Genomic DNA, 12,078 nt, shown 5'->3' on the forward strand with positions numbered 1-12,078 from the left:
AGTTTCAGTGTATCTGGTTTAATGTGGAGATCTTTGATCCACTTATACTTGAGCTTTGAACAAGGAGATAAGAAAGGGTCTATTTTCATTCTTTTGCATGCTGATTGCCAGTTGGACCAGCACCATTTGTTTAATAGGCTGTCCTTTTTCCATTGAATGTTTACAGCTCCTTTGTCTAAAATCAGGTGACCAAATACCTGAGGGCTTATTTCTGGATCTTCTATTCTATTCCATTGATCCACGTGCCTATTTCTGTACCAGTACCATGCAGTTTTTAGCACAATTTCCTTGTAATATAGCTTGAGGTCAAGGATTGTGATTCCCGCAGATGTTTTTTTGTTGTTGAGGATGGATTTTGCTACTCTAGATCTTTTGTTATTCCAGATGAAATTGCACATTGATCTTTCCAACTCAATGAAGGACTGGGTTGGAATTTTGATGGGGATTGCATTGAATCTGTAGATTACTTTTGGTAGGATAGCCATTTCAAAAATGTTGATCCTTCCAATCCATGAGCATGGGAGATCTTTCCATTTTCTGAGATCTTCCTCGATTTCCTTCTTTAGAGGTTTGAAGTTCTTGTCTTACAGTGTTAGGAGCCGTTGGTGCCTGACCAATAGATGGAGCCAGCTTCCCGCCTATGATTCAGCTAAGGGAGCTGTTGCCCAGCCCAAGAGACATAGTGCTTATATATCAGAGACATCACAGCAGCTCTCAGGCATGCTAATAGCTACTGGAGGAAGCAGCAATCAGGTAGCAACACAGGTCTCCTGGGCATATATAAGCAGTGCATTGTTCTTCCACGGGGGTCCCCTGCTCAGAGTGCTGGACAATAAAGATTGTTCGCAGAAGAATCCTGTTGTTGCAAGCATATTCCTGCTGGTCGGAAGTGGGGAACAAGACAATACAGGCCCTTACCCTGCTTAGTTAGAGTCACACCAAGGTATTTCATAGTTTTTGTGATGATTGTGAAGGGTACCTTTTCCCTAATTTCTTTCTCCACATGTTTGTCCTTTGAGTATAGGAAGGTTACTGATTTGTTTGAGTTAATTTTGTATCCAGCCACATTGCTGAAATTGTTTATCAGCTGTAGGAGTTCTCTGGTGAAATTTTTGGGGTCACTTAAGTACACTATCATGTCATTAGCAAAGAGTGATGTTTTTATCTCTTCCTTTCTTATTTGTATCCTCTTGATCTCCTTTTGCGGTCTAATTGCTCCAGCCAGGACTTCTAGTACTATGTTGGATAGGTAGAGGGAGAGTGTGCAGCCTTGTCGAGTCCCTGATTTTAGTAAGATTGCTTCAAGTTTCTCGCCATTAAGTTTGATGTTGGCTGTTGGTTTGCTGTATATTGCTTTTATTATGTTTAATTATGGACCTTGGGTTCCTGTTCTTTCCAGGACTGTTAACATGAAGGGATGTTGAATTTTGTCAAATGCTTTCTCAGCATCTAGTGAGATGACCATGTGATTTTGATCTTTGAGTTTGTTTATATGTTGGATTACATTGATGGATTTCCTTATATTAAACCATCCCTGTATCCCAAGGATGAAGCCTACTTGGTCTTGATGAATGATCATTTTGATGTGTTCTTGGATTCGGTTTGCAAGGATTTTGTTGAGTATTTTTGCATCAATGTTCATAAGTTAGATTGGTCTGAAGTTCTCTTTCCTTGTAGGGTCTTTGTGTGGTTTAGGTATGAGGGTTATTGTAGCCTCAAAAACTGAGTTAGGTAATATTCCATCTGATTCTATCTTTTGGAATAGATTGGAGAGTATTGGTGTTATATCCCCAATAAATGTCTGATAAAATTCTGCACTGAACCAGTCTGGACCTGGGCTTTTTTTGGTTGGGAGGCTTTTGATGACTTCTTCTATTTCTTTAGGTGTTATAGGGTTATTTAGATGGCTTACTTGGTCCTGGTTTAACTTTAGGATCTTCTATCTGTCTAGGAATTCGTCCATTTCCTTCAGATTTTCCAATTTTGTGGAGTATAAGTTTTTGTAGTGGGATCTGATGATTTCTTGAATTTCCTCAGTTTCAGTTGTTATGTCGCCACTTTCCTTTCTGATTTTGTTAATTTGTATACTCTCTCTTTGCCCTCTAGTCAGTCTGGCTAAGGGTTTATCAATCTTGTTGAATTTCTCAAAAAACTAGCTCTTGGTTTTGTTGATTCTTTCAGTGGTTCTTTTTGTTTCTATTTGGTCTATTTCTGCACTAAGTTTGATTATTTCTTGCCATCTACTCCTCTTGGGTGAATATGCTTCCTTTGTTCTAGTGCTTTTAGCTGTGCTGTCAAGTTGCTGATGTATGCTCTCTCCAGCTTCTTTTTGCAAACGCTCAGGGCTATGAGTTTTCCTCTCAGTACTGCTTTCATTGCATCCCATAGGATTGGGTATGTTGTGTTTTCATTTTCATTGAATTCTAGAAAATCCTTAATTTCTTTCTTTATTTCTGATTGACCCTGCTATCGTTTAACAAAGAGTTGTTTAGTTTCCATGTGTATGTGGGCTTTTTGTTGTCTTTGTTGTTGTTAAAGACCAGCCATAGACCATGGTGGTCTTAGAGGATGCATGGGAGTATTTCAATCATCTTATATTGATGAGGCTCGTTCTGTGTCACACTTTGTGGTCAATTTTGGAGAAGGTGCCATGGGGTACTGAGAAGAAGGTGTATTCTTTTACTTTAGGATGATATGTTTTGTAGATATCTATTAATTCCAGTTGTTTCAAAGTCTCTGCTAATTTTACAGTTTCCTTGTTCAGTTTCTGTTTCCATGATCTGTCTATTGAAGAGAGTGGGGTATTAAAGTCTCCCACTATTATTGTGTGGGGTTAAATGTATTTTTTGAGCTTTAGTAGGGTTTCTTTTATGAATGTGCGTGCTTTTTTATTTGGAGCATATATGTTAAGGATTGAGAGTTCCTCCTGACAGATTTCCCTTGCAATGAGTAAAAAGTGTTTTTCCTTATCTTTTTGATAACTTTTGGTTGGAAAATTACTTTATTCGATATTAGAATAGCCACTCCAGCTTGCTTCTTGGGGCTGTTTACTTTGAAGTTTTTTTTCCCACCCTTTTACTCTAAGATAGTGTCTGTCTTTGTCTCTGAGATGAGTTTTCTGTATGCAGCAAAATCCTGGATTTTGTTTATGTATCCAGTCTGCTAGCCTATGTCTCATTTTTGGGGAGTTGAGTCCATTTATGTTAATAGGTCTCAAAGAATATTGGTTGCTGTTTCCTGCTATTATTGCTTTTGTAGGTTGAGTTTTGTCTGTGTCTCTTTCTTATTTTGTTTTTCTTGCTTAGGAGTTTTCTTGTTTTTACTAGGATGTAGTTCCCCTCATTCTATTGGGTTTTCCACCTATAATTCATTGTAGTGCTGGATTTGTGGTCAGATATTGTGTAAATTTAGATTTGTCTTGAAATATCTTCATCTCTCCATCTATGGTGATTGATATTTTTGCTGGGTATAGCAGCTTGAGCTGGCACTTGTGCTCTCTTAGGGTCTGCATGATGTCTGTCCTTGCTCTTCTAGCTTTCATAGTCTCTGTTGAGAATCAGGTTTGATTCTGATTGGTCTGCCTTGATATGTTACCTGACCTTTTTCCCTTACTGCTTTTAGTATTCTTTCTTTGCTTTGGGCACTTGGTGTTTTGACTATTATGTGTCGGGAGGAATTTCTTTTCTGGTCCAACCTATTTGGGGTTCTGAAGGCTTCTTTTATGCTCGTGGTCATCTCCTTCTTAAGGGTAGGGAAGTTTTCTTCTACAATTTTGTTGAAGATATTTACTGTGCCTCTTAGTTTGTATTCTTCTCCCTCTTCTATTCCTATTATCCTTAGGTTTGGTCTTCTCATTGTGTCCTGGATCTCCTGGACATTTTGGGTTAGGAACTTTTTGGTTGTTGCCTCTTCTCTGACTGTTTTGTCTATGTGTTCAATGTTGTCTTTGTTCCCTGAGATTCTCTCTTTCATCTCTTGTAGTCTATTGGAAATGCTTGCATCTGTGACTCCTGATTTCTTTTTTAGGTGTTCTACTTCTAGTGTTATCTCTTTTAGTGTTTTCTTTATTGTGTCAATTTCTGTTTTAAATTCCTTCTTCCATTCCTTCATCTCTTTGGCTCTGTTTTCTTCTAGTTCTTTGAGTTCCTTGAGTGTATTTTTGTTTCTTCTTTAAAAGCTTCTGAAACTATTTGCTTTTCCTCCCGTTCTTGTTTAAGGATCTCTATCATCGTCTTGAGGTATGATTATAGGTCTGCATCTTCTTTTTCTGGAGTGTTTGGCATTCCGCTGTTTGCTTTGATTGGAGAGCTGGGTACTGGTGTTGCCAGGTTGTCTTTGTTTCCCTGGGATATGCTCTTTTGCTTTCCTCTTGCCATCTTGTTGTTAGTGATATGTTTTTGCCTTTCCCTTTTATCTGGTCTTTGTCCCTGTATTACCGCTGGTCCAGGTGGCAGATGGTCCGAGCCCTGTTCTGTGCCTCAAAGCCGCCGCCTGGGTACAATGGTCCCAATGCTGGGTTCCTGGTTCCTGGATCAGGCAGGGCAGGGGTGTGCTTTCCGTGTCCACTCAGCAGAGATCTCTCTGCCCTCTGGCTACTCGCATCTTCTTCTCACCAGGCCTTTACCTTTGGGAACTGCTTGTCCAGGTGGCAGATTGGCCGAGCCCTATTCTGAGTCCCAAAGCCACCGGATGGGAACAGAGGTCCCAATGCTGGGTTCCTGGTCCCTGGATCAGGCAGGGCAGTCATGCGCTTTTTGTGCACACTTGGCAGAGATCTCTCTGCCCCCTGGCTACTCGGATCTCCTTCTCACCAGGCCTTTACCTTTGCAAACTGCTGGTCCAGGTCAGAATTGGTTTTAAATCACTATTCTGGGAATTGAACCCTGGTTCTTTGAATGAGCTTTAAGTGCTGTCTCTTGTCTAGCCATCTTCTCCAGCTGAACCCCCTCTATCCGTGCCTTAAAAGTCATAGTCTGGGGCGAAAATTCTTTCCATACATTTGAGATACATAAAACTCATTTATTTCCAACATCTCCCTAGAGCATTATCCTTGTGTGGCATCAGGTTGGATCCCTTATGTGAAGAGTTTCATTTTGTGGATTGGGTCTTGCTGAGGAAGGAAAAGTGGTCTTTTCCTGACAGCCACCAAGTAGCACCTCCATTCTGTAACTTCAGATGATGGAAGAGGATTCCCTTCCAGAGTCGTCAGTGAGAATGTGCCAGGGTAGCTGCCATGTGTGCACTGAACAGGGTCTGGTGTAGTCAGTTCACATTGGATAGAGATAGTGCAGTAATTAGTGATTGAGTGTTGTTTCAAGCCACTGAGTTTTCTGAAATTTGTTTTTCTTTCATCAAAAAGTAATGAAGACAGGGAACAATCATTATTAGCTGTATTAGTTTGACAGTGTGATCATCACTATATAAGCAAAAGCGTCAAACTGAAGCATGTAGTCTTGACTACTATGAGACTGGAGGTTTGCTTCAAACGCCTCAGTGTAAGCGGGGAAAGCTGCTTTAATTAGGAATCCTGTATTAACCTGCGTCGTTCAAAATCAAATAATACTTTTAATATCGAGTCTTCATTTTATATGCTATCCTTTAATGTTCCCGGTTTTGTACATTTACTTGATCCAAAGGTGAAGAGTTTCAGTCATTTAAATCTGTCATCATTCCCGCACCTCCTGTTTGCCACCTCCACTAGCTTTGTATTTTCGTAGCATTTTCTCTTACTGAGTCCTAAAGTAAACAAGAGTGTAACTCATTTAAGACAAGAGACTTAATTTCCTCTAAAGTAGCAAGTGTTATAATTTCCTCAACAACCTGGAGTTTAATTTCCTTTCGTATATACCCCCCCTTTCTCAGCTCTTATTGTAAGGGTTTTCTTAATCAGAGAGGACAGAAGCAAATCAGAGACCCCCACACGCATGTCTTCCTCTCTTAATTAAGAACCCTGCAAACATTTCTCAAAGGCTTGATTGTTTGTGCCTTAATGGAAATGGCCCTTCAGGTTGTAGGAAGTATTGCTTTTCTGAGTTTGTATTCTTTGTTCTCTATACAATATCTCGGTACAGGTAAGTATGTCTGGTTATTTATAGCCTTGTTGGTACGAAGTTCCCTGGGGTGTATTATTTCAGAATGTACATTCTCTGTAGCAAACTACGGAGTTAATGGTGCTTTCTCTAACAAGATGTCCGCCACGGCAGTGCTATGCCTGGGTAGACTAACAAAAGTGAGCGTATCAGCTTCCATGGTACAGTGAAAGAAACAGGCAAAAGGCTGCAAGAACTTCTGCTTGAGAGAAAAGCTTCAAGGGAGAAGGCTCTAAGACTCACAGCCTTTGAACATGAACCAGACACTAGACCCCGGGGTGCGACTTAAAAAGGAAAAACTGGATTTCATTAAATACCTTCTCTATATTTCTTAAGTAATCGGTAGTGGGGCGATTTTTGTGGTGCATGATTAATGCCTCCTAAGCCCTCCGGCTCTCTATTCTGAAGGGCAAGACTGTAAGAATTGATGATGTATCTGTCCACATGATTGGGTTCTGCTTCATGATGATTCAGCATCTGGAGGAAAGAATTATTATTATTATTATTATTATTATTATTATTATTATTATTATTATTATTATTATTATTATAAAAGATGGAATCTAAATAATTATTTCATTATTTTTTAACTCCTTTTTTTGTGAACACAGACACTCTCAGGTGTACATATATGAATGTAGATACAAGATATGGTTCTAAGTTAATCACCTCTTTCCTTCCTTTCTTCCTTCCTTCCTTCCTTTTTTTCTTTCTCTCTCTTTTCTTTCTTTCTTTCTTTCTTTCCTTTCCTCCATCCCTCCCTTCTTCCCTCCCTCTCTCCTTTGCTCCCTCTCTCCCTCCCTCCTTCCCTTCCCTCTTTCCTTTCTTTCTTTCTTTCTTTCTTTCTTTCTTTCTTTCTTTCTTTCTTTCTTTCTTTCTTTCTTTCTTTTCTTTTTGGCAGGGTCTCACACTGAACCTGAAGCTCAGCAAGACACTTAGACTGACTCTCTGGTCAGCAAGTGACATGGACCTTCCCCTCCTTGGGTCTCAGTGCTCAGATACAGGTGTGTACTGTGCCTGGCGTTTTAATGAGAGCGCTGGGGACTAAGCTCAGGGCCTCATGCTTGCATACTAATCCTTTCACTATTGGAACCATCCCCAGAGCCCCAGCAGCCTGTTCTCCAGAAAGGCTGTCAGTAAATCATTACACTGACATTGTGCTTATATTTCTGCTCTGTCTCCTGCTCCTCTCAATTATCTTATCTCTCCCTTCTCACCTCCTTTTTATCCTAAGCAAATATTTTCAGTAAGCAATATGTTCTTTTCTGCACTTTTTTCTTCCTGAGGTTTGCTCACCTTTATGGACTATACTGTGGTGTTTTGGCACCTTTTTGCATTGTTCATCGAGTATCTCAGAACACTTAGGATACCATCATCTCAAATACTTATCACTCCTTACGAGGCAAACTTGCTAAACTCTTATATACACTTTGAAGTACACAGTACAACGATGTTAAATATTTTCTAAGTCACAGGGTCTCCAACTTCCTAATGCTACCACTCTTTACTACAGCTCCTCTTGCTGTGTTGACTGTCAACCTCAAAATTATTTTGTTGCTACTTCATAATTGTAATTTTACTACTGTTTTTTATCATCATTTAAATGTCTCATAGGTGAGATATTTGATATCAGACCCCAAGAGGGGTTGTGACACATGTTGTGAATCTCTCTTCTATAGGATAAATATTTGGATTTATTTATAGTTGATTGTATATCTATCAACCTTTCTCCTTCGCCCTTATTAGTTTGGTGTCCTCTACTCCCTGTTAACTATTTAGAAATATGTCTTGGCATAGTTCTATTAGTTGTTCTATTAGTTTTAGAATGCATGGCTGCATTTTAACAACCTAATTACAATTCATATGAAACATTAGCAATAAAAATATATATTACCTACAAATATATGTATTTGTGTCTATGCACATGTATCATCTTTTCCTTTCACATTTCAACCAGTGTACAATAAAATGTGCACCTCTCAAGCACCTCAGCATGTGCTGTTGGAATTTTTCCCTGAGTTAGTTTTAAATATCTTCTCAGATATCTAAGAGAAAAAAATATAGTTGTTTTACATATATATATGTTATATGTTTTGCATATATATATATATAATTTTTCAGTCTTTCATTTATATCAGAATGTCATTTGCTTTCAGCTGGAGAGATTTTTAGCTTGCCTTCCTTAGTGCAGATCTGTTAGGTATACATTGTGTCAATGTCTCTTCCTACAAAATTGACTTCATTTCATCTTCTTTTCCAGTGGTTACCAAGTGCTCCTTTGAAATCGTGTTTCTCTTAGCACTCCGCTTATGTCAGTCTCTTCTGGCCTGTTTTAGATTATAGAGGCACGGTTTAGTGTATCTCCAGCCCCTATCACAATGCATGCATGCTACCATTTCTTGCTGCTCTCAAGATTCTGATTTGGCATTTTGCTTGTAGAATTTTAAGTATAACAACATAAAGCAATGCGTGAACCTGTGTGTGTGTGTGTGTGTGTGTGTGTGTGTGTGTGTGTGTGTGTGTGTTTGTGTGTGTGTATGTATGTGTGTGTGTGTGTGTGTGCACTATGTCTCTTAGAGTATGTATTTTGAGCTTCTTGTATCTGCCAGTTATATATTGTCTTCTGCTAACTCACAAATTTATATTGCAAAATCATTTCTTCAAATACATTTTCCTTTTCTTCTTTATTCTCTCCCTTTAGGACACCAATTACATGCATTATGGATTGTATAATATCTTCTACCTGGTCTCTGAGCCCTGGTTTATATTTTTTAATTTTCCTTCTGTCTCTTCATTAAGTTGAGTAATTTTTATTGATATGTCTCCCTTGCCGACTCTCTCACCTTGTACTGAATCTTTCATGTCAGTTAATGTAGTTTTAGCTCTAGGATATCTATTTTGTTTAATTTTATACTTTCAGTTTCTCTGTTTGATTTCTTATGTTTCCACCTATCCATACCATTCTTTCACTTGCTTTTAAAAAAGATTTATGAAATTTGTAGTGAATAATTTTTCCATCCAACATTTAGTTATAGGGTTGGTGCTGCTGAATATCTGCTGATTTACTAATTTCTCATTGAAAAAAAAATAACAGTGCAGATAGGTGTACTGCACAAACTGATTGAATTCAGTTTTCCTCTTTAAATGATATTCAAAAAACTCTATTTTTTAAAATTTTATATACATGTGTTTCATTAACAACATTTCCTTGGCTCATCCCAACATCTATTGTACCTTCATCTGCTCCACCTCATATTTATGGCATCTTTAAATAGATAATATTGCTGAAAAGCATGATATATATATATATACATATATACATATATAATGAATAACTATATAAATCCAGCATGCTGAGTACAATTAGTTGTGTTTCAAGTATCCACTTGAAATCAATGAGGGAGCTTATCCCTGGAGTAGATTCATTTTTTAATGTCAGCAGTCATTAATTGCTTAGACCTCCTCAGTTAGGGTGGAGCTTTATGACTTTTCCCCAATCACGCTGGCATGCCAACTGCTGTTGTCACTGTTCCAGTATTGTTTCAGCTGCCATAATGTTGAGTGTTCATGGGAACAACATCTGTGTCATATATAGAAGACAAAATCTGACAACAAGTTCTCTGTTCCTCTGTCTCTCACTGACTTTTTGCCCCCTTTCTCATGATGTTTCCTAAGTTTAAGAATTGTGATGTACATTTATTTCTTGGTGGTGGGCACCCCATTGGTTAGTTGTTTTCAGCATTTTGACAATTTGTGGCTTTCTTTTAGTATTCCATATTTGCTCAGGGGTTGGAGAAAAACTTATCTGTCAGTGAAAATATTAAGAATCTAGAGATTATACTGGCTTGAGAAATGAGTAGAAGTAAGTTCTGTTTTAGGTTCCAAGTCCTAAGAGCAATAAGGAGGTGATTAGATTTATAGTACCAGATATGCATAATTCTCTGCTACTGAGAAGGCTGTTGCTAAATGTTGTAATTTGTTGTTTGGTTGGTTGCTGAGGATTGAAACCAAAATTCTTTGAATGCCAGACAAACATGCTTTCTCTGAAATATAGTTCGGCCTAAGTTACTTTGACTAAAACTATAAAATCTGCTATGATTTCCGTTATGTCTCCATTCTGATCTTTCATTGTCTAAGAGTTACTTTATTATCCATTTTTCAGGAGGTGTTGGTCTTGGTCACATGCTTCTGTGGTAGCAGTTTACACTTATATTTATGATTTACCTCTTCTGGGACAATGATGCTACTGAATTGCCCTCCTTGGGTATTCAGTTAGTTGTTTTGCTAGTTCCGGGTTCTGTACTTTCATTCTGATCTAAAAAGTCCACAGCAGTGGATTTTGAGCCTTGGGAGTTCAGGAACTCATTGAATATATGAGCCCCAAATCAAAGATGGAATATGTGACATTTAAGAGAACTGTCCTTTGCCTCTATCTGCTTCTTGAGTTTTCCATGTGTGATGAATAGTTTAGGAATATGGAAAGTACAGATTGAGGGCTGTGAGGTCAAGTGTCAGAGGGTGGGCAACAGGGTTGAATTCTTATTTAAAAATCAATATTTATATTTATCAATTATTTGTCTATCCATTTGTCTGTCTGTCTGTCTATCTATCTATCTATCTATCTATCTATCTATCTATCTATATATCTGTCTTCTACCTATATCTATCTACCTTTATTTATCTTTATCTATCTATCTATCTATCTATCTATCTATCTATCTATCTATCTTTATCTATCTTTATCTATCTATCTATCTTTATCTATCTATCTATCTATCTATCTATCTATCTATATATATATATATATCTGTCTTCTACCTATATCTATCTATCTTTATTTATCTTTATCTATCTATCTATCTATCTATCTATCTATCTATCTATCTATCTATATCTATCTATCTATCTATCTAATCTATCTATCTTTATCTATCTTTATCTATCCATCCATCTATCCATCTATCATCTATCTATCTATCTATCTATCTATCTATCTATCTATCTATCTATCTATCTATCTATCATCTATCTATCTATCATCTATCATCTACCTACCTACCTACCTCATTGGCTTTGGCATCACATGCCTTCATTTGCTGTACCATTTTGCTGGACTCTCACTTTTCTCATTTCTAACCTCAGCTCTTCTGGGGTTTCCTTACTTCTAGGATAGTTTCCTTAAACGCTTCTGTTCATCTGCTTTAATGTGATATTTTTTAATAGCCACCACTTTGAAGAGATAAGTTTTTCTGCTGTCATAGCTGAATAAACAGGGCATGTGTCCATGCACATAAAAAATTTAAATTCATAGTTTTTACCTAATGAAATAGATGTCTTTGAAGTATAATCATTTTTTTTTTCAAAAGCTCTACTTACTTTTGTCATAGTCTGTCACATTTTAATTCTGCTTTTAATAAGTGTTTAAGTTTTATAATTACTATCTGATGGGCAAGCTGTCAGTAATTTTTTTATCATCATTATTATAAATCCTACCCTTTCAAAGCCCTGGGCAACTTACTTTTGGAAAAAATAGATAATCAAATATTTTTAGAAACTTAGATTTCAATATGAATAATTACTGGGTGGCTATCTTATTTCTGTAATTTATTCAGAATCCATATATATAGATTAAGTATTAAAAACTTTTCATAACTCTGGAGATTGAGTGATGGTTCAGCAACAGAGAGAACATTCTGTTCTAGAAAATTCTTGTTAAGTTGCAAGCACACAAACAAGGCTGCTCACAACTGCCTATAACTCCAGCTCCAGAGGATCTAACATCCTCTTATAGACTCCATGATTGCTGTACTAAAGAGTACTCATTACTACTCAGCTATCAGAAACAATGACTTTATGAAATTCCTAGGAAGATGGCTGCATCTAGAGAATATCATCCTGAGTTAGGTAACCCAGTCACAAAAAACAGACATAATATGCAGTCACTGATAATTGGAAATTAACCCCAGAAAGCTCTGAACACCCCAGAAAC

General features: G+C 37.5%; 1 protein-coding gene across 1 annotated transcript in view; it reads right to left on the bottom strand.

Moving 5' to 3' along the window:
• LOC308433787 (uncharacterized protein) overlaps nucleotides 1–11,194 on the bottom strand; it is a gene marked incomplete at both ends in the record, with an annotated part of 170,013 nt that extends 158,819 nt beyond the window's left edge. The window contains 3 exon segments of the mRNA XM_080933885.1: nucleotides 5,679–5,736; nucleotides 6,407–6,566; nucleotides 11,153–11,194. Of these exon segments, the coding sequence (XP_080790011.1) occupies nucleotides 5,679–5,736; nucleotides 6,407–6,566; nucleotides 11,153–11,194 (260 nt within the window).
• Nucleotides 11,195–12,078: the final 884 nt, after the last annotated feature.

Source organism: Micromys minutus, assembly GCF_963924665.1.
Source record: "Micromys minutus genome assembly, chromosome: 20".
Classification (NCBI taxonomy): domain Eukaryota; kingdom Metazoa; phylum Chordata; class Mammalia; order Rodentia; family Muridae; genus Micromys; species Micromys minutus.